The 24,307-nt window shown below is 44.7% G+C and overlaps 1 protein-coding gene across 1 annotated transcript in view; it reads left to right on the top strand.

Moving 5' to 3' along the window:
• UNC5D (unc-5 netrin receptor D) overlaps positions 1-24,307 on the top strand; it is a 1,316,579-nt gene that overhangs the window by 1,233,824 nt on the left and 58,448 nt on the right. The window contains exon 15 of the mRNA XM_085634460.1: positions 19,826-19,990. Within this exon, the coding sequence (XP_085490586.1) occupies positions 19,826-19,990 (165 nt within the window). The remainder of the gene's footprint in view (positions 1-19,825; positions 19,991-24,307) is intronic.

The raw sequence follows: 24,307 nt of genomic DNA, 5'->3' as shown, positions 1-24,307 counted from the left end.
TCTCACACCAAATCACGTGACTTCCAACTTCCGCACGCAGAGAGCGTAAAATCTTAGACGCAGGACCCGATGCCCAGAATGTCATCACTCAAGTGACACCAGGGACTGCACGTACATGTTAGGGATGGGGGAGATGAGATACTCTGGTGTAGGGGTGTGCAGCACACGCTCCCCCATCGGAGCTCTGGGCATGAGCAGACTGGTTCAGTGCACCAGGGCCAGCTACTAGACGTGCAGGGCATTGTTTGGAGATGCTCTTTCTTTCCGTGCCTTTAACGAAGTAGCAAGGGCAGGGTCTCCCCCGGGAAAGGGACCAAGAGGGCAAAAACCCGCCCCGGAAAAGTGAGAAAACCGGAGTCCAGAAAGAGGACAACAGCAAGCGATAGGGACGCGGGTAGAAGAGGTGGGCAGTGAGGTAGAACAACATAGAAACAAGCACACCACCGCCTTTGTCCGAGGCGAAGCAGAAATGCCTCGGAGAAACGCAGTGGCGTTTTCGGATTCGGGGGCGTGTTTCTTTTTCTCTCCTCTTGCCATTGGCTGGAGGAGAGAAAAACACGCCTAAAAAAGGGCGTGGCTAAAAAGTGGAAAGAAGAGCACGGAACACGCCCCCGAATCTGAAAAAGACGGAGCCTATTTGGAGGGACAGCTCTCTCCTCCAATGGCTGGCCTCCGTTTAGGAAGCCAGCCAATGGAGGAGAGCTAAAAAGAGAGGCGGGCTAAAAGCCACTCTCAGCAACATAAGATCTCCGGACTTCCGGTTCTGCCTTTGGCAGACCGGATGGTCCCTCGACCTAAAAAGCTAGGCTGTCATCTGACAAATTCCTGCTTATTCCTTTAAAGCTTAAGATTGTTGTTTACTCTTCTTTCTCTGACTGCAAAGTGAGAGGGTTTTGTAACTATGTGACCGTCTTGCTGGGGTACAGAAAGTGTGAAAGGAAAGGATGTTGGATGTCAATTTTTTCTAACAGACTACAAAATTTAAATATCTTAAACAAACGGTGCAAATATATCAAACTATATCAGGGGCAGATTTTAAAGGGGCAATTGTGAGAGCATATTGAATGAGGTACATAGGACACGAGCCAGGGGGTGGCGGCGGCGAGGGTACAGAGAATAATTAGGCTCCATCCAGCCATACAGATTGACAGAGTTCTGTATGTGATACTCTATGAAGCCTCAGCTGCAGCCACAGCAATAGAAATAGTAAAATGGGTCAAATAGGAACAACAGTTTCAACTGTGAATTTAGTCATTAAATGAAATGATGTTCTAGCATGGCTGGGTTACACCTTGTTTAGAGGGTGCCCATAGCCTTCATTAAATCCACTAAAAAGTTCTGTCTTATGCATGGTAAAGGTATCAGTCCTTGGTCGAACACAATCTAAAAACGTTGCAACAGCCATAATCTTTATTTGGCATTGCAAACATTGCAAAATCAGCAAATTCAACATTGAGCAGCAAGGGATTGTTCTACATCCATAAAGACAGTACTGTGGAAGCAGTCTCTGATGTTAGAGCATAATCATGGGTATGTTACTTATGGATTGCACCAGCTGAGTATTGCAGTCAGTCTCTGCTCGCTATCACCCTAAGAATAGCACTGACAACAAAATGTCTCCATTTCACATTTAAAAAAAAACACACACACAAAAACAACAACACCAACAGTGTTAAAGTTCCCAAATATTCACAGGCAGACTGGGGTAGGTGGGCTTTCAATACTTGCTTCCCTTTCAAGGGCTTTCAAATCCCCACAGATAACCCACCTCCAACCACCACTGCTCATGTTTGTTCAGGCACCTAGAACAGTAACAGGCCTTCCTTGACTGCCGCATTAGCCACCAGAAGAATTCTCGCTCACGTCTCAGAAGGGCTATTCATGACCTACCTTAAGCTGCATACAGAATTTGTACTTATTGGTAGGCCTGGGCAAGCTTTCCATTACGCCAGAATAATCTAGCACAGTTTTGGTAATTTCATGTTATGCAGGCCAGAAATTAACAAAATGATGCCACATTGTGTGATTACACACTGTTCACAGCAAAGCTTGAACGTGAGAACACCGGAACAACATGTACGCATAGAATGTGAGCATGAGCTGTCTGTGGGAAATGCATCTTCACATTTAAAATGGACCCAAGGACGTGTATCATGTCAAATGCTGCTTTTGCATTTTACATAATTTCCCTGAAATATTGCATATTTACTCAAAATAAAATTGTGATTTCCCCCCTGCCCTACTTATTGCCAGTAGCAAAAAACAACAGAGACACAATTGGCTCCCTGCTCTGAATCTGAAAGACCTTACTTCACTTGCATCACCCCATCAACCAATTCTTTTGTTTATTTAGGAACACCAAATTTAGCTTCTGGACCCATATAGACCACTCCACAAAGTGTGGCTGGCACGAGATAATCCGCAAAATAAATTCCCTTCATATCAGAGGAAGACTTCAAGGCTGCCATATAACCAGTGATACTGTCTCACTTCATTTGACATAATGCACTGCAGGCTGGCATCTCTGAGATCCACTAGAAATGAAAACTGTCCCTCATGCAGCAGACATCTCATTAAAGACCTTTGAAAATGGGATAGTATACAAGTGCTTAGAGAGCTCCACTTGACCGCCCCCTCCTTTTTTAGATTTACAAAATACGACAAGCATGCAACATCAAAAGCCTCGTTATCTGACCATGTGATTAAATATTCGGTCACGTGGCAACGGCTCGTGAGTCCTTTAAAACGCCGTTTAGCGTGAGGAACGCTAAGATGCAGGGTTGCTGGGATACCTGTAGGTATCGTCATGGACCAGATCCCTTGAAGAAGTAAGTGCCTTATGCCCACGACACAACACTCTTAGAAAGACTGAATTGTATATTCAATCGCAAATCAATTCAATTGCATTCCTTTTTCCAGTGTTTGACTACATGGACCGACTACCTCGCAAAACCTTATGATGGCTACTTATTATATATGCCATGTGGGTAGATTGTTTCTTTCACCAACCTGTGTGTGCATGCTGTACACTGTCATTTTAAGCCTATTTTGATTTTAAATTTCCATTTGTCCATTGTGCCTTTTAAATGTATATATTTGTGACATTTACAAATAAAGAATGACTCATTGAGGGGTGACTCACACATGTTTGCATGCTTTGCTGCACTTTGAAGAGATATTTTGCCTAAGCCAGAGGACATTCAGAACGAAATATCTTATAAATTCATGACTATGAAATCAATTCTCTCTTTTCAGCCATGACCATATCGAGCAAAGAGTCCTAAGTATGGGCTGTATAGTTGCATGCATGCTTTTCTAAATCTTATAGGAATGCATTGAAATAGGTTGTAAAGATCAACCACACCATACAGGGATTTAATTTAAATATGTGGTCCTGTAGAAAACCGATTGACCCTCTGGGCAGTTATACGGCTAAAACATGTTGAGCTTCTGATGTTTCTGACCATCATATTCTCATGAAATCCCACAGTTTTTTAACCTTGCCGAAGACCTTGCTCATTAAATAGTAATTTTAGGATATTTTGATGTAATTTTAACTCACACATAATCCCTCACTTTTTACCTTCTAAGTGATCCGCTTACAAATGTGCAGATCTCGCCCACTCACGCTAGGTGACGTATCTGTGGGTCTGATGAGGAAGCAGGCCACTGGTGATACCTGTTGGTGAGGACAGGACCAAATAAATATATCCAAGAAATGTGGTAATAGCACTAATTTACCTGGGTGTCGATCGCTCACTCACTTGAGATATATATATAGGGCCACGCATCTAACCTAGTAAAATGATGGGATTTTAGAGAGATGGGTCATACCTCCTTTTTGTAGTTTTTGTATTACTGTTTGAGAAGCTTAGGGTCCGTACGTTTACAAACTTCTCACTCCTCTGTGTTGATGTACTTCTGTAGCTGATCAGAGGTGATGGGTTGTGAGTGCATGTGTGTCAATGTTGATGAGTTGTGCCTTCTTTTTTCTGTGTATGGTTTGCTTCTGTACTAAAATCTATAAAGTTTATTGTAAAAAAAAGCAGTCCCATGCATAATTTCTATTACCTGCATGACATTCTAAAATTTCACATTGCTTTGAGATCCTAAATGATTTGCTAATTTTGCAAGTGCACAATTTTGCCAAATGTTGTTTCTTCAGATGACTTGGTCAAACAGAAAATATGTTTTGGAGGCCTTTTTCTTCTCAAACCCACTCTCCTCCCCTCATGACATTTTGATTGAGAATTATGTGCACAAGTTCATTTTCCTATGAGATATTACATTTTGAGTAATTGAGAATTATGCACACAAGTTCATTTTCCTATGAGATATTACAAATTCATTTTCCTATGATATATTACATTTTTATTTATTTTCACAAAAAATAATTTTGCACAACTCTTTTTAAGATGTTTAATTATGATTTGTGTTGGTTAGTGTGAAAGTAAAATGAGTTAGATACTGATAACACTCTTTGTTATGTGTTTCGGGTATTTATGGGTGTGCCAAAGACTTTGTTGTTTGTCATGGAGCTGGGTGATTAATTGCTCATAGCCTGGACTATGCAGATTGCATTCTAAACACCTTTGCTAGCCAGGTATGAAGCCGTAATATGATGTTTTATGCATGTGAGTGTGGAATGTTTAATTTAACATGTTCAGACTGGTGCTAAGAGGTTTGGTAGAGTGCTATTGAGATTGGCAGCACTTTTTCAACTATATCATTCCGTGTTGTGCATGTAAAGTTGCCAGGTGGCCCGTCAGTTTTTCAGGATGGCAAATCTGCCATGCATTTGGAAAGGTGGTAATAACTATTTTTGAGTGGAAAGTGCTAACCAGTATCCAATGCCCGCGAACTATGATAAATCCGTGTGTTGGGTGCTCATGGCGGGTGTTGTCTTTTGTGTATTTATTGGGTGGTTGTGTAGCATGTCTTAGGTTTCGGTGAAGGGTAGTGAGTTCTGTCCGTTGGGTATTGATTGGGTGGATGGACCGTGTAGCTTGGATGTGGGTGACTGTAGGATCACTATGCTCAGGCAGGAAAGTGCAGAAGAGGCAAGGTGGTGGTAGGATAGAGGAGATAGAAAGAGAGAGAGAGTGTGAAAGAGAGAAAGAGAACACAGAGAGGTAAATGGATTGTGTGTCTGTGTGTGTGGTTGCTACATCAGATTAAATATAAATATTTACAATATTTTGCACCACAACAATTTATGCACAGATTACCATGAATGTTTTACTCAAATTTTGATTGCAGAACAAGATCACTCAGATTATTTGACGTCTTACTCAATGGAAGAAGAATAGTACTTTGTTTACTTTAGCCTGCATTCGATTACAAAAAGTGATTGCTACCATTACATTACCCTGTACCTCATTGTAGGATAGCTTGTTATATTTACCCAGCACTCAGGTACATATCACTGTGACATACTATAAATTGGAAAATTAAAGTTAGTAATACTAGTATATTTTAATTGAATTAATGTAACAAAATTGCCTACTTAAATTGCTTTATCTCTACAATTTCTGTGAATATTTGTATTCGTTTTAAATTGCACAAGGATTGCAGTGCAATATTATGATTTATTCAATCAGTACTTGATAAGATAACTCAGATCACTTTTCATTGTTTAGGATTATAAAAGCAGACTGCTCTGATTAGGATGTCCTGCATTTGAGTGCGGAAACAGTCTAATTTATTTACCCTGTATTAAGTTACAGAAGATTACAATTAGCATTACCTCACTAAATTGCAGGTTATTACTCTGATTACCTTACCTTGTTTTATCTGATAGCGAGTGATGAATCAGTACACTGTCCTGCATTAAATTAAGTAAATTAGCACTCTCATTACTGTATCTTTCATTTGATCATAAAATAAGAATATCCTGATTATATTATCATTTTTGTTTGCTAATTAAGAGCACTCGGATTGCTTGTTATTTTGCTGGATTACAAAAGACGAATATTAGAGTGATTTATCCTGCATTACTTTACATTATAGTACATACATTGCTTGCTCACCTTGTCTGAATACTCTATTTTGAAATGTATTACAAACGAATGGCCTGATTATTCTTCTCTGCATTATATATAAGATCAGGTTTATAATTTATCACACTTATACTGCAGTACTGAAAATTATTTTGATTGCCATCCTTCCAATTACTCAGAAAAGCAAACAACTACAATTAATGATTATACAGTTCTATATTAGGGAAGGAATTTACTCTAGAGCTTTTCTCTTAAATAGATCACAGCTGCAGGTCAATACATTTACTTTAGCCTTTTCTGGATTAGAGATGCTATTACTCTAACTGCTTTATTTTGCTTTAGATTACAGAGAGCAATCATTCTGTAGAACAGGAGGGGGTTATTTTGATCATTAACCCTGCTTTAGATCCCAGAAGGCTAATACACTGATTGCTACATCACTTAACGAATGGAAATAAACTAGATAGTTTACCCTGTATTAGATAACAGGTACCACACGAATTGCTATCTTCTGATTAGACTACTTAGGAGTGCCCCAGCAGCTTTCACAGGTACATGGAACAGATGCATTACAGTCAGAATCATTGTTTGAAGAGGAGCGTCTTCAATGACGTCTGTCGAAGTTTGAATTACCCACCACTTACATATCAGCAGTGTCAGTGTGGCCCAGTCTGCTCTGCGACAAAGAGGACGATTCTAAAGCTGGAGTGCATGATACAAATCCTCAGGTTATTACCTTTCTGCAATGACAAATTTTGGTGTAAGTCCCATGTCACTTTTAGATGGAAAGGTTAATTTAATTATAATTTGGATCATGGGTTTCAACAATACAAATGAGTCCAAACATTCAATTCAGTTTGGCACTCAGATCCTTAATTGAATGTGAGCTAGCAGTGTGTGTGTTGGGACTGTTTGGACATAGGATATTGCATACGTGGCCCAGTTGCAGTATTATAATGAGATGCATGCTTGAGGAGTTCAAACATCTGCCACTTACTGAAAGAGTCTGTTTCATTTTGCACCATTGCAATGTTCCTGAAAAGTATTCATTCATCTTTTTAAAATGAATCACAATCAAGGTTGCACGAACGAGGGTGCAAACTGTGGATCTACAGACCTAGTCAGCATGCACAATGGAGCCCCACTCTTCAAGCGAAAAGTGCAGATGTAGCAAATGTGTGGTTTGCTCACATGTCAGGCTCTGCACTGTGTACCACACGGCCTCGGTGCTTTCACTTCAGCCAAATTTACAGAGCGTTCACTCCTGTAGTTCTCCCACAGCTCTCTTCCTGCAAACCTCAGGATGCCACTGGATACCCATTAATGCCCATTGCGGTTGCAGAAGATACTAAAGTGTTATAGGCGAGGGGCACTGCTAGACCTGTGCCTGATGGCTGATGACATAACCTGGGACTTGTTCTGGGAGATGGGAAGAAGTGATAGGTGAGGTGAATTTTGGAAATAAGCACCCACACTTTGCCTTTTGGTTCGGAGTACACCCGTGCAAGCACCTATGCACCTGTGCACATACCTCCTACAAAGCGATACCATGTCCATCAACTGTTGTTTTTGCACATACCTCCTACAACACCTCTGCCAGCTCTAGTAGTCCAAAGTGAACTGCTGTCTCTTCTGCAATCCTAGAGGTGGTTGCAATTTGAAGAAATCATCTAAGGTTACAAAGGGTCCTGCATCGAAGGACACAGCCAATGAAGTGGGAACAAACAAAGTGCCCAACATCTTCAAGAGACTTTAGTAATGTAACCCAAAGGTATCCTTAATATATGTATGGACTCCTATCCCCAGGATTCAAACCCATTCCTCAGAGACAATATAAAATCCCTACAAATAATGCAAGGCCATAGATGCGCAAAATACTGGTCTCAACTTATGACCAGTATTTTTACATCCGGCAAAGAATTTTAAGAACTGACCTATCTACTAATAGATTGGTTCTTAAAATTCTGAATCGTAGTGAGTCAGAATTTGACCTACCTCATTTTAAAAATAAGGTAGGTTGCAAGTTTCAACTCACTGCTTTTGAGGCCATCACAGGGATGGGTTGCTCTGGTAAGCAGACCACCATGTTTATTTTTAAGGATACAACCTTTTAAAAAAAATGTTTTCAGTTTTCCTTTAAAAGAAATGGGACTTCTTTTAGATAGAAAAGTTTTTATAATGTATTGGAGGCAGCAGTCTCCTTTTACATTTACAAATGGAAAGTTGGTATAAATGGAGCCCTTCCATTCTGTGTAGAGGTTACCACCTCCTTAGAGTGACAAGAAAAAATCAATGTTTTGCATCCGGATTTTAGCTGCAATACACGGATACATTAGATACCGATTTGGTATTTGGAAGGAGCTCCTACAACATGCACTTTCCAGATACCAAATCTGTAACCGTTTGGAATCCCATTTTCGGGATGCGAAAAACTTTTCTGACTCATAAAATGTAGTAAGTAAATAAGAAAAACTGTTTTAAGTGTTGCAACTCTGAATTGGAGCATTTGTGGCTGTTAAAATGCTCAGTACATTTGGTCCTCAGTTCTCTGATACCTACATATGACATGCCTGGGAATTACACACCTTCTTTGGAATATATATTTGAGGATTCACAATGAAATATTTGTCGACCGTTGACAATCTTCAATCAGACCCCCATTATGCTGTTCTTAGAATATAAATGTGCTCAATCCAATCTTGTGCTCTCTTTCATATCACTCTGAGAAAATGTTTAGGTAATGTTGAACAGGCTAATCAGGTTCTAAGACATTTTCCCACTTGCACAGTGAAGCAATCAATGAGTTTTCAATGACAGCGATAATGTTGATTTGCTGGAAAGTTCTAAGAAACTTGCTTCCAGAATTGATAACTCAAGGCAGCGAGCTGTTTGTAGACTTTTGATTGGCCTTTACAAGGTCGAGGTATTTTGTAAACTACCATATTTGTGATTGCATCACTTAAATTATTTTCTTTAAAAAACTATTTTTTAAATTGCTTGCATGTTTTTCATTCTCTTGCCCCTCCAACATAGAGGCAAGCAATTTTACCTGACAATAGTCCAGCTGCATATCTTTGTTATTAAAGATCTCCCTAAAGATTTATTTCTCAGATTTTTGTTTCAACATACAAATTTGCTACTGCAATTTCTAATGGAAAACATGGAATGTTAAACCCTGAGCTTAATTTTCTTTTGCTCTCTTTTTCTAAGGTCTTTCATTTGCCTTCGTGGTACATATCTCTTTTCCAATCCATAATGGTTTTGTATTCCTTCCTGGTGTGTTTAAGTTGATTAGCACTGACTTTCAATTTGATTGGCCCTTGTCAATCTTCTTTTTGAATCTTGCATTGTTCTTCAAAGCATTTTATGTGATTTGCATTTATCATGGATTGGTTTCTTCACCTGTTTTCATGTATCTGTGTTCACAGTGGCCAATAGGGAATTCATTAGCTCGATACAGTGCACTATGAATTCTCCATCTACATGCACGTGCCTAATTTTGGGGTCTGCATAACTACATATTTCATTCTTTAGACTTAATGTTTCCAATGCATCTGCTTCTTGAGCCAACAATTAGCGCAACTATAGCAATTTCCGGTTTCTGTCTATCACACATTTTCCTTTTATCTTCACATTGTAAGACCATCATTGTGCAGACAATTCACCAGGTTGTTTGTCTATTTTTGATATATTTATAGCACTTGAGATTTATTTAGCAGTGGACTTGTTTTTCTTGCACTGCATGTTTTCGTGTCCGTTCCTTGAAATTCTTAAATGCTCTCTGTTAAGACCAGGAATTCTTTTGACGGACCTTGTCCATCAGCTTGCACCTGCCATGTATTTTATGAACCTACAAAATAAATAGAAGGGGAAGGAAACAGAGGCTCTCTAAAGGGTTTGACACTGGCCTCAAAAGGATTTACAGGACAATACCCTCCTGCCGTGTATGCAATATAGATAAACACTGAGGGGCATATTCACAAGGACTTATCTCCGATTTATCTCCACCTTAACGCATCAAAAGTTGAGATAGATCTAACACCCCATTCACAAGCTGGTGCAAACTGCAGACATCGCCAGTATTCCCGCGATAAATGCCCCAAAATGTATCTCCATGGTGGACACCACCAACTAACCCTAATGAGATGCAGAGTAGGCATTCCAGTGCAAAAACACACGAAAAAACAACAACACCACTTTCACAATGAACTGACAGATCTGCGAAGTAAACCAAAAACAGGCAATAAGCCGCGGTAGCCGCAGGTATTTAACATCTGCCTCAAGCAGGTGTAAAGACGGACGACTACCTGCAGTAGGCAACAGAGCCCTGCACACAGCCACACCCGAAGAACAAACGATCCATGGAGCTACTCATCATGCAGCTCGGAGCCCCAACAAGGCCACAACACCCACCACCACCAGGACCTGGACCCGCCCCCCCGGACCACCACGGAGGCAGCGCACAGTTAGATAGCGGAACTACCGAAAACGCACCACTCTCACAGATCTAGCGCCCGAGGAAGTCATTGCCCACTACAGGCTCAAAAGGACAACCATCCTCCGCATCATGACCCACATCGCCCACAGGCTGACAGTCCCAACACAGCGGAGAACCAACATCCCTCTGCAGACAAAGCTGCTGGCTGTGCTGCACCTGTTGGCCTCTGGTACCTTCCAACCAACAACTGCCAGAGTCGGAGGTGTCTCACAGTCAGCCCTATCAAAGTTCATCACACCTGTCCTGGATGCCATCCTCAGCTTCATACCTCAGTACCTTCACTTCCCCAACACTGCGCAGGAACAGCTGGAGACAAAGCAAGGCTTCTACGCCACAGCCGGATTCCAGGCCGTGTTGGGGGCAATCGACTGCACACATGTCCCACTTGTGCCCCCTGCGCATACTGCACACCACTACCGCAACAGAAAGCACATGCATTCCATCAATGTGCAGGCAATAGTGGACCACCGGGGACTCTTCACCAATCTCGTCGCCAACTACCCAGACAGTGTGAAGGATTCCTTCATCTTCCGACAGTCCATCATAAACCAGCGCTTCCAGGATGGCACATATGGAACTGGACTGCTCGTTGGTAAGTGCCAAATCAACACATCATACACCCCAAAGCCACTAACACACAACGCACAACTGTGGGAATGCACACGTGACCAAACCACATACAACATGTCAAACTACACGACCACCTACCAGACACGACAACACCACTCCATGGTCATCCTGGGCTACCCCTGCACCCAATACAGACATATCATGGCACCCCAGCCACAGAACAGCTGAACGTGTGGAGATGCGGAATGCAGCCATGTGCGAAGGATGCAAGTGACCCGTGAATGGGAGTGTATACAGTGACAAGTGAGGCGTGGATATGCAGGACAGACATGGGTATGCAAACCACAGACATGTCCATGCAGACCACAACTGCTGGTGACTGGAGAGTAGGGAGCAGTGGATGCAACCATGTCACCCCAGGCCGTGGGTCAGATAGCGGAAGTGTCGCACGCTGCATCCCCCCCTGTGTGCGTGAGTATAGTGGGTTGACCCTGAGTACGCCAGGGCTGCGCAGAGGTGTGGTCAAAAACCCTGTTGCGCAGAGCGTGGTTCATTCCCAGGAAGGCCAACGTCACTGACAGTGCGGCGCCGCGCGGCCTGCCACGAGTCCGACGCTGTGAGCAGTGAGGCCTGCGACCCTGTGCGCCTGCTGCACCCCAGGATGCTAATGCACAGACCAGGCCTGCCCACCCCAGCCCACCAGGGCTGCACTGCTCACCTGCCGACACTGTTGTGTGTCAAAGAGGACCCACCACGTGTCGGTGCAAGCTCCAAGCCCCAGTCCTGCAACCTCTGGAGCCTCCGCACACCATCACTGGCCCCCCCGACACTGGCCCACATCACTCCTTTCTTATTAACATACTCCAGCGGCGTCCTCTTTGGCCCAGTAGGTCCCACATGTGGAACTATGTCCTGAGTCCTGAATCGCAGTGATCCCAAGTCCGTGGCAGCGGTCACAGCACCAGACTCCCTTCGATCAGTGAGGCATAATTCCATATCGAAAGGCTGGCGACACATGGTGCCACTAACCCTGTTGAATGCAAGCCGGCGACACGTGGTGCCACTGACCCTGTGCACCATGATTGACTGTCATCCTCCAGCACAACATCATTGGTGTCTGAGCCTCTGGTCTGGGGGTTGTCATCAGCAATGGGCAGGTACGGACTTGTTGTCTGGCATGGGTCTATGGCATTCATAGCCACCATGTTGCCGGACAGAGCTGGCATGTGCCCTCTGCATCATGCCCTGGGGGTAGACCTCCCATTCTCTGCCGTGACACTCCGCGAAAGGTAACTATGACACATATGAGGCCCTGCTCTGCCCTCATGAACCTACCCCAGTCTCCCAAATGTCAGCGTCCCGTGGTGGTGGGCCCGTGTCAGCCGCTGTGCATCCGGGGCCACTAACCCTGTGCGACTCGAGTCATTCCCCCTTTTTGTTCTGACATTGCATTTCTGAGTGCCTGATGACTGTTGGAGTTGTTGCCAGCACCAGCTACTCCCTGAGGGCTGGCTTACACTCACCCCACAAACAGCCAGCACAGGTTTCACTGGATTAGTGGGCCTGCCATCACACCCTGCCGAACCAAGTATTGACTCTTTTCTCCCTGCACAGTCACAGGTGATCAAGGACATGCACTCTGCCCTTGGATGATGACACCCCTCCGAAACCCGGAAACACCCGCCCAGAGGCAGTACAGTGCGACCCACATACGCACCAGGGGTATCGTTGAACGCACATTTGGCGTGTTGAAGTCACGTTTCAGGCCCCTGGATAGCACTGGTGGAACGCTCCTGTACAGCCGGGACATTGTGTGCAAGATGAATGCTGCATGTTGTGTGTTGCACAACATCTGTGTTCGCACCAATGCCCCATGGATCCCAGTTCCAGAGGTACCGGACGATGATGGTGACGATGGGGCAGGTGGCCCACATCCCACTGCAGCTGCGGCAGGAATGGCCTGTAGTTACACCATCATTGACACTTACTTCTAATGAGCACGTCGCATTGTGGCCGTCCATGGCAATCATGGGACAATACAAGATGTCCAATTGCACAGCATGTGTGATTACAACATATTTGCAGGTTACAAGTTGAACTTGTCATGTTACATTTTCCTGCGGTTTCAGATGTGATTTGCCATGTTGTGCACATTTGGGGAACCAGTTGTGTTCTGTTGTGGAGGTGTTGCTGTTTGTACCGAGATGTTGTCACTGTTGAGGTGCACTTATGCTTATGTGCGTATGCTGCACGGTGGGTGAGTCGCTCCTGAGGCTATGATTTGTCTGCCACTGGTCTCCTTCATGCGGTGTGCCTGTCGGTTCTGTTCTTCCACGGTGTTTTGATGTTGTGGGGTACATGTTGTCCTCTGGAGTCCGTCAGGGTGCATCAGTGGTACTCCGCAGTTGATGTAATTTTTTCTGTGGCATTTTCCGTATGCTGTTCTTGTGCTTTTTCCCGCATTACGCGCGAGTATTGCTGCCCTCGCACTGGTTGTCACTGTTTTCTTATCGCGCTTGGCCCATCGCAGGTTTTTTTGTGTTGTGGTTTGTGTTTTTATCTCCATCGAGGTGGTTGTGTCGTGGACATTGTCCGCGGTGTCGGCAGACTATCGCATGGTACTGCCTTGTTGTGAATTCCACGTTGACACGGGGTTATTTTCCCACGATAGGCTGCGATTGTATAGTTGCGTTAACATTTTTTGGTGATGTTTTTCACACGTTCTTGTGAATATACCCCTGACTGTTTTAGAGAACTGAAGTGGAATGGGTACAAACTCAATAATTAGATATTAATCCATTGTAAATGTATTCAGTCTTCTTAAATTAAGAGATATTTTTCCTTGGACATTGATCCGTTGTAAATGTATTCCGTATTCCTAAATCAAAAAACATTTTTCTTAGGCTTACACATGTTTCACAAAAACATATCGCTTCATCAGGGCCATAAGGTACATTGTACAAATGCCGTTGATGGTACACACCAACAAAGGTGAAGATAATTTGTATCATAGTGGCCACGATAATGAACATAAGAAAGAAAGTTGACAGAAAAAGAAACAGGAAAAACAGTATTTGTACAATATATGCCTTATGGCATGGATGAAGCGACACATTAAGAGAAAGGCATTTTTGCTAATCAAGGCCCCACCTTTCCTGTGTTCTAAGTGTGCTCAATGACAGTGTCCATTTATACAGATTGTGGCAATAGTGTATCGATACAGCACACATTTCTTTATCTGTAGGTCCTGGTAAAATCATCTTAAAGATTGCACCACTGGTCGTATGGGACGCTTATAGTCGGCTAGAAGAGTCCAAAAGGAGCTATCATCAGCAGCAAAATTAAATTCCAGTGAAACAAATTTGGCCAAACCATGAAGGTTTATTTGCAATATTGGTCAAAGTTACAAATGAATCAAGTCAGTAAATTAATGTATCAAATAAGTATATATATATATATATATATATATATATATATATATATATATATATATATATATATATATATATATATAGACACCCCGGAGTGTACCGTGCTTATTCCTACTTTGGAGGAGGCGTTGGTTCTATGTGTTGTCAGCAAGCAGGTCGCTGACTAACGGTACACCCTCTCGGTCTGGTACACCGTGTGAAGACCAGCAACCCCTTTGGTATATCTGCATGAACTGCAAACGACACGGAGCCCCCCCTAGCGACGTGGACTGCCATCAAGGTGCGATATGGCTGCAATGGGGAGAGAGGAGGCGACATTGCTCGCCTGAGTAAGGAGTTGGGAGAAAGGCTTTTGGTCGTCCTGCTGGGCACGCAAGCTGGAGTGCAGCCCATTTTCAGCAAGTTGGGATATCACTAGGTGTGAGGAGTGCCTTGTCACTGTACAGAAACCCCTATGGACTGTAACTACCAGCATGCATCTGCCTAGCAGGGGGAAACCGCGAGTGGCCAGTTTAACATCCATTGGAGGAGGAGCGCAACAACGTCATAAAGGGAGCGGTTTCCACTCACCTGCACCTTGTTTTACAATCAACAGAGAGCGCGGAGCCCCTGGAACAGGCACTGATGAGAGCCATTGGAAGGCTTGAAACGCGTCTGCCTTAGCGTTTTGAGGGACTGCAAGCACTACGCGCATTGAATTTTAATAAAGCCCTTACCTTCAACCCCGAAGTGTACCGTGCTTATTCCTACTTTGGAGGAGGCATTGGTTCTATGTGTTATCAGCAAGCAGGTCGCTGACTAACGGTACACCCTCTCGGTCTGGTGCACCGTGTGAAGACCAGCAACCCCTTTGGTATATTTGCATGAACTGCAAACGACACGGAGTCCCCCCCCCTAGCGGCGTGGACTGCCATCAAGGTGCGATATGGCTGCACTGGGGAGAGAGGAGGCGACATTGCTCGCCTGAGTAAGGAGTTGGGAGAAAGGCTTTTAGTCGTCCTGCTGGGCACGCAAGCTGGAGTGCAGCCCATTTCCGGCAAGTTGAGACATCACTAGGTGTGAGGAGTGCCCTGTCACTGTACAGACACCCCTATGGACTGTAACTACCAGCATGCATCTGCCTAGCAGGCGGAAAGCGCGAGCGGCCAGTTTAACATCCATTGGAGGAGGAGCGCAACAACGTCAAAGGGAGCGGTTTCCACTCACCTGCACCTTGTTTTACAATCAACAGAGAGTGCGGAGCCCCTGGAACAGCCACTGATGAGAGCCATTGGAAGGCTTGAAACGCGTCTGCCTTAGTGTTTCGAGGGACTGCAAGCACTAGGCGCATTGAATTTTAATAAGGCCCTTAACTTCAACCCCGGAGTGTACCGTGCTTATTCCTACTTTGGAGGAGGCATTGGTTCTCTCTCTCTCTCTCTCTCTCTCTCTGTCTCTCTCTCTCTTTCTCTCGCTCTCTCTCTCTCTCTCTCTTTCTCTCTCTCACTCTCTCTCTCTCTCTCTCTCTCTCTCTCTCTATATATATATATATATGTGTGTGTATATATATATATATATGTATATATATATACACATTCATTATGCAGTCTAAATGTGTATATTATATAGAAGAAAATACAAAATATAGCAAGATGCAAATTAAGGCATCAAAAGTGGCATGAGAAACTCTAAGAGCAAGGTGTCCTCATTAGTCAAATTAATGTTCATGGGGAAGTAAATACTGGTGTTTAAGCATGAAGCTTGAAAACCATGGTTGGGGAAATCAGCTGAGTTCTGAAAAGGTCTTCCCTCAGCGAGGTCAGAACAGGATCTGCTAAAATATTCTAAGGAAAAACCAAAGGGAATGATGGACGGAGTGTTGAACATTGCAAGCACTCACCCCGAGTCAACTGATCTGGGTTTAATCCATCACCGTTCTTTAGCCCACTCTGCCACCCCAGTTCAGACATGGCCATATGCAAATCAGTCTGACCCTGTGCCTCATGGGAACAGTCCAGCCCGAACTGCCAAGCCATGTCTTCCCTGGACCGGAAACAAGCTTCCTAGGACCGGTTTCTGGCATTTCAGCCGTCTTCAGCCAGGCTTGCTTGAATCCAGTGGCAAAGTGAGCAAGGGACTCACGTCTGAGCATACCCTGCCAACTTATGGCGAACAAAGCAAAAACCAAAGGGAATGATGGACGGAGTGTTGAACATTGCAAGCACTCACCCCAGTCAACTGATCTGGGTTTAATCCATCACCGTTCTTTAGCCCACTCTGCCACCCCAGTTCAGACATGGCCATATGCAAATCAGTCTGACCCTGTGCCTCATGGGAACAGTCCAGCCCGAACTGCCAAGCCATGTCTTCCCTGGACCGGAAACAAGCTTCCTAGGACCGGTTTCTGGCATTTCAGCCGTCTTCAGCCAGGCTTGCTTGAATCCAGTGGCAAAGTGAGCAAGGGACTCACGTCTGAGCATACCCTGCCAACTTATGGCGAACAAAGCAAAAACCAAAGGGAATGATGGACGGAGTGTTGAACATTGCAAGCACTCACCCCCAGTCAACTGATCTGGGTTTAATCCATCACCGTTCTTTAGCCCACTCTGCCACCCCAGTTCAGACATGGCCATATGCAAATCAGTCTGACCCTGTGCCTCATGGGAACAGTCCAGCCCGAACTGCCAAGCCATGTCTTCCCTGGACCGGAAACAAGCTTCCTAGGACCGGTTTCTGGCATTTCAGCCGTCTTCACCCAGGCTTGCTTGAATCCAGTGGCAAAGTGAGCAAGGGACTCACGTCTGAGCATACCCTGCCAACTTTTGGCGAACAAAGCAAAAACCAAACGGAATGATGGACGGAGTGTTGAACATTGCAAGCACTCACCCCCAGTCAACAGATCTGGGTTTGATCCATCACCGTTCTTAAGCCCACTCTGCCACCCCAGTTCAGACATGGCCATATGCAAATCAGTCTGACCCTGTGCCTCATGGGAACAGTCCAGCCCGAACTGCCAAGCCATGTCTTCCCTGGACCGGAAACAAGCTTCCTAGGACCGGTTTCTGGCATTTCAGCCGTCTTCAGCCAGGCTTGCTTGAATCCAGTGGCAAAGTGAGCAAGGGACTCACGTCTGAGCATACCCTGCCAACTTATGGCGAACAAAGCAAAAACCAAAGGGAATGATGGACGGAGTGTTGAACATTGCAAGCACTCACCCCAGTCAACTGATCTCGGTTTAATCCATCACCGTTCTTTAGCCCACTCTGCCACCCCAGTTCAGACATGGCCATATGCAAATCAGTCTGACCCTGTGCCTCATGGGAACAGTCCAGCCCGAACTGCCAAGCCATGTCTTCCCTGGACCGGAAACAAGCTTCCTAGGACCGGTTTCTGGCATTTCAGCCGTCTTCACCCAGGCATGCTTGAATCCAGTGGCAAAGTGAGCAAGGGACTCACGTCTGAGCATACCCTGCCAACTTTTGGCGAACAAAGCAAAAACCAAACGGAATGATGGACGGAGTGTTGAACATTGCAAGCACTCACCCCCAGTCAACAGATCTGGGTTTGATCCATCACCGTTCTTTAGCCCACTCTGCCACCCCAGTTCAGACATGGCCATATGCAAATCAGTCTGACCCTGTGCCTCATGGGAACAGTCCAGCCCGAACTGCCAAGCCATGCCTTCCCTGGACCGGAAACAAGCTTCCTAGGACCAGTTTCTGGCATTTTAGCCGTCTTCAGTCAGGCTTGCTTGAATCCAGTGGCAAAGTGAGCAAGGGACTCACGTCTGAGCATACCCTGCCAACTTATGGCGAACAAAGTTGACTGGGTGTGAGTGTTTGATTGGTTCTGATGCTCCGTCCATCACCACCCCCTTTTGTACCGCTTTGTTCGCCATAAGTTGGCAGGGTATGCTCAGATGTGAGTCCCTTGCTCACTTTACCACTGGATTCAAGCAAGCCTGGCTGAAGACGGCTAAGGAGCACACAATTAATATGAAATAGAAGTTTCTGGAAGCTTCTTCCCACAAACTCTCTCTGGATGGGACAATCTGAATACACTGTCTTCTGGGAGCTAGTGGAAGTCCCCGAATTCTCATCGACAAATCAGGAACCACACAGCTATCTGCACAACCTTGGAAAGTTTTGATGGTCCGGTCTGCTTGGTAACGAAGGTTCTCTCCCATTCCCTGGCACTTCATGCCCATGACCAGGCTCCAATTATTGCTCTCTAATCTAACAGTTTCTCATTATAAATAAAAGCCTATTCTAACTAACAGAATAGATAGGACACTCTTACCTGAAAGGAAAAAATTAGAGTAGTTCGAGAAGAGCATTGCTTTCACAGTACGAGGAAAACTTTAAAAAAGGATTCGGTCAACTTAAGACCTACTCGCAAGTAAGGCCTGTGGTCACAATACAGTTGATTACTACGAGTACATCATAAACTAAGCGTTAGGCTAATAATAGGTGAATGTGGCCACTCCAAACTCATATATATATTTGGACTCATTGACACTCAGTTTCATATATCAGTATGACGATTGACATGTAATTTATAATATTATGGATCACTGAAATTATGCTGCTCCAGTATCAAGGATATCATGGGCCATGGTGCAAGCAAGGAAAACGGGCCTTTTTACTGCTGTGGGGTAGTAAACACAGAAATCGTTGTGGGTTCAATGGGCTCCTCAGGGATCTGTGCCCCAGTGCCACTGCAGCTGGTTGCAAAAATGGTAGTTTTCCCCCACTATGTCCTCTTCTGTAATCTGGCATCTGCTGTGAACTACTACACATATACCGAAACCGAATATGTAGACACTAACATCCCTGCATTTAAGCAGTTTTCTGTTATTCTTCTAGCTCAAATCATTGTGATGGCATTGCCGTACTCTGCTTTGACACATGCTTCACCTACTCCTCATATAGTGGGTCTGTAGATTGGATCAATTCTACCCCATTGTTTGCTGATGTCATTATAGTGGTCCCACATGTGGTGTAAAATATAGTAACATTGTCTTCCTTACACTTTTCATCTTTAGAGGAAGAGTAATTATGTTTCTGGCATTATCTCTCCACCCTCCCATTATATCACTTTCATATTTTTCTCCACAAGTTTAATGGTTACACTTGTCTTCCTTTACTATTGTATGTAATAATGATAAAGGCCTTTGACCTTCTTCAGGTTTAAAAATTATGGCACACTGTCTGTCAAAAGGCTCAATTGAAAAAAATGCAGCCTTTAAGGGCCCTAAAGCAACAATGAAATGATAAGGTAGATGTGGCATTTTCGTACATAGTGCCTACAAATGGAATCTGTGCTAAAACTGATCTTTTTGATTTCAGGAAGTCCCATTCTCCCGTGTGTGGTGCAGTAACCAGCAGCCCTTGCAGTGTGCCTTCTCCCTAGAGCGCTACACCCCTGCCACCACGCAGTTGTCATGCAAAATCTGCGTCAGGCAGGTGAAAGGTCATGAGCAGATCCTACAAGTCCAGACATCCATTTTGGAGGTAATGTTTCCTGCATTTATTCTTTTAAGGTTTCGGGTGATTCAGTTAATGCTCTGTCGCTTGCACATTTTGTTTGCACACAGTGGGCTTAGAGGCTGCTGATTGCTTACTACTAGTTTACTTCATTGTAATCATTTGCTTGTGTTTAATTTGTTACCTCATCTTGTATTAACTTCTGCTTTTTGTGTTTGTCTCTCCACTGCTCCCTTTTTGGGTACTACTTTTGATTCAAGCACTCAACTATAGCATATTTCCTTTCCAGCAGACCCCATTGAGTATTTCCCCTCTGCCGCACTCCTGTTGCAGTTCCACTACACATTTACTTTCCTCCCGCTGCAACTATGCTTTCTCACCCATGTGGGTCTCGCAACACAGTTCCATATTGCGCTTAGTGATCCTTTTGTTCCCTGACCTACTCGCACCCTCTGTCTTGTTTGCCCCTTCCACACCCCATGTTGCTTCACCTACCTACTTCCCTTGTATTGCTTGCCTCTCTCATGTTGCTATGACCACACCGTCCCATTCTCCTTGTTGATTCGCCCTCCATGTTGCTTTCCTTCTCCCAGCTCTTTGTGTGTTTTCGGCTGCCCCTTCCCCATCTGCTCTGCACTCCGTGTTTCTTTGCACCTCCACCATCCTCCCTCTGAGTTGTTTTGACCCCCTCCTTGTTGCTTCAAACCCCCCATCCCCCTGTCTCCCCTCCGTGTTGCTTCACACTGTGCCTGCCCTAGCGCTCACATCTTTTTGTATGCATGTACATGCTTTGTGTTCACCTACAAAATGACAGCTAATCACATTGTGTACTTCTACAGCATTGTGGATGCTATGCAGCATGACTAGCAGTTGCGGCTCCTACGCTATGGCAGAGGAGCGTTGCCCCACTGCTTTTGAGCAGTGCAGGGCACAAAACATAAAATGTTAACTTTGCGTTATCATTTTATGCTTTGTGCTGCTTTGCAGGCAAGTGGGTGGCTGTTGCTGCTCTGCCCTTGGAACAGGGCAGGGGAGGAGTGGTTTGTCCACTCCTAAGTGCTCAGTGACTGTTTGGCCGGCCCTTTTGGGCTGCCCAAACCAGTCACATGCACTTTCCCTGTTCACCATGCAGGCTGCATTACAGCCTGCATGGAAAACATATCCACGCCTCCAGCCCCCTGGCTGAGCGCCGTGTCTCAGCGCACAGACCCATCACACTGCTGCATTGCAGTATTGTGATTGGTCAGGGGAGCCTGGGTGCTTACCAATTAAGGGTGGGTGACAATTTCCGTTCCGCTCGCGGAAATTGCGAAAATTCGACATTTTTGCGTTCCACGCGGAACGCGAAAATGTCGAAACTTCCGCGATCCGTGAGGGAACGGAAATTGTCGCCCACTCTTACTGCAAATACAAAAGCAGCAGTTCCTTGCCCTCAGTGTCCGAGTGTACAATGGAGGCTAGATGACCACTGCCATCTAGGAACGGTCAAATAATATCGGGGACTAGTCCAGAACATAAATGAGGGCATTAAGAAGGAGGTGTCCATTGGCAGAGTCCCCAGGCCGCATATTGCCGCAGACCATTCGCCCAGATCTCTGCGTCAGCTGGCAAATGCCAAGGCGGCCTCAGGTGAAGGAGAAGGCAATCTCGTGACCTAGTACAGGGGTTGAAAAAGTGATACTAGAGGTTCTCTAGAGTCATCCCTTTATGGTCACACATTTTGTTGTCTTTTCCACAGAAAGAAAGACTTCCACTCTGTTAATTCAATGGTTTGCAGGTAATTTATTTCATTAGCAATTTAGCTTAATTTCGAGCATAATTTGTTATCCTTTCACATATTCTCAAACGTTTTTATCCCAGGCAATGTCATCATCATTTATCCTATCCAATGCATTTCGGGCATTAGGGTCATGCCCTTCATCCGTTTTACAGTGTCAACTCCCTGATGAAGGGCATGACCCTAATGCCCGAAATGCATTGTATAGGATAAATGATGATGACATTGCCTGGGATAAAAACGTTTGAGAATATGTGAAAGGATAACAAATTATGCTCGAAATTAAGCTAAATTGCTAATGAAATAAATTACCTGCAAACCATTGAATTAACAGAGTGGAAGTCTTTCTTTCTGTGGAAAAGACAACAAAATGTGTGACCATAAAGGGATGACTCTAGAGAACCTCTAGTATCACTTTTTCAACTTATGTTCTAGACGCCGTTGGACCCTCGGCGCCACCTTTTGGTGCACCATAAAAATCAACTAAACCTAATATAATCAAAGGTACAACAAATCTGCTGTGCATCTATCCAACCAAACAACTAGTACAGGGGTTGTCACAGGTGGACATTTCCATACAGCAGTATACGTCTGTCAGTGTGCACACTCACCTCACCACTGTTTGGTTATGTTACGGCAGCTGTTTTGAAACTAGCATAAAAGTACAATATGTGGATTGAATCAGAAATAATATTTTGACACTTAGTTTCTCCTATTACGCCCCTCCACAGCTCTCTCACAGTCATGCACATGGGGCACCTCAGAGTAGGTCCATCCTCATCATCTTTTCTCTCAGTGAATGGAGGTATTGCACAAAATGGTGGCATCTTCAGGGCAGGATTCATTCTGGCACGATGCTCCTGTCACAAAAATTAAACCCCCAACAGAAAGCACTTATAGTATTTGTCCTTCAACTCGGGCACCTGCTTTATTTATATCTGTCTTACAGATATAAATAAAGCAGGTGCCCGAGTTGAAGGTCACTTTCAGTAACGCATTAATCAGCACACAGTGGAGGCTAGGCAGGTGTGCTTTCTCCACATATCTACCATCAACAATTTGCTGTAATCCTTGATGGAGCTCTCTGCACCCATGAGTTTCTCGAGCACAATCCCTGTGTAGTTCCTGACACCAGGAGGTTCTGTCTCCTCATCTGCTGCTCTGATCGGTCTCTGGCCCGTTATAAACAAGAGGCATGTGAACTGCATGGAAGCCCCGCCCATTTGGCACCGGCCCACACACCAGCGGTGTGCAACGTCTTCCCGCCCTTTCCCCCACTATGATGGAGAGCTCACTCGAGGGATCCTGGCACCCGTCGGCTCTGTGGCAACGTTACAGACACACATGGTCGCTGTAGACAACTCTTCTGGCCCTTTACGCAGCTATAGTGTAGGAAAAGCACTATACATTTACCCAACGAGGTAGCGTAGTACTTACTGATTAGCCAGTAGAAAGTACTCCAGTTGAGTAGAGGTATTCGACAAACCGGTGGCATCTTCTTGGATAAATATGCAGGGCAGGATTCATTCTGGCACGATGCTCCTGTCACAAAAACAGGAAGCACTTAACTATTTGACCTTCAACTCTGGCACCTGCTTTATTTATATCTGTAGGTCTTCCAGACAAAAATAAAACAGGTGCCCGAGTTGAAGGTCAAATTCAGTAACGCATTAATCAGCACACAGAAATTCTGCGATCACGTGAAATTTCGCGTGATCGCAGGGATTTTTTGCCGTTGCGCGATATTTTGCGAAAGCCACTTTCGCAAATTCCGCCCAGGCTTATTACCAATCACAATGCTTCATTGCAGTGTTGTGATTGGTCAGTGGGGCTTCCTGTTCCAAGACAAGGAAGGCAGGAGCAAAGAGATGTGGGACTGGTAGTAAGGTACATTTCTTAAAAATTATAAATGCGCAGTCAACAATCCCCCCCCTCGCAACTCCCCTGCACACGACTCCCCCCACGCAACATTTTCCCCGCCCACTCCCTGTGCGATTGCCCCCGCAACACCCCCCTTTCTCGCCGTCTGCAGGCCATGCCGGCCGCCACTGATGGCTAGAACCAATAGATCCCAAAGGTGAGGCCTACTGGATTATCCAATACTTATTGAATCTGCTGTGCCCTGAATTATTAAGTATGAGTTGTAAATCGATGCAGATGACACAAAAGGGCACTGCCTTTCTAGTTACTGATAAGATACGAATAGCTACTGATAAGAAGGCTTTCACAACCTGCAACAAAGGGCAAGTTTCAGTACATCACAAAAGATAATTTAGGTAACGTCAGAGTTTAAGACCCAGTTCTGGAAATGCCACTTTTCGAAAGTTGCTAAAAGAACAAATGATGGACAGAATGCAGAACAATGTCATACATTCACCCCAGTACAGAAACCTGGGCCTAAATCCATCGTTTTTTTGCTCACCATGCAATTCCAGTTTGAACCCAGCCATATGCAAATCAGTCTTGACCCTGCATCAATAGGAACAGTCCAGCCCGAACTGCCAGGCCAAGTCCTCCCTGGACTGGAAACAAGCATCCTAGAACCGAAATAGCCAGAATAGCTTGAC

The sequence above is a fragment of the Triturus cristatus genome, chromosome 11, assembly GCF_964204655.1.
Source record: "Triturus cristatus chromosome 11, aTriCri1.1, whole genome shotgun sequence".
NCBI lineage: Eukaryota > Metazoa > Chordata > Amphibia > Caudata > Salamandridae > Triturus > Triturus cristatus.
This window is presented reverse-complemented; position numbering and strand designations above follow the sequence as displayed.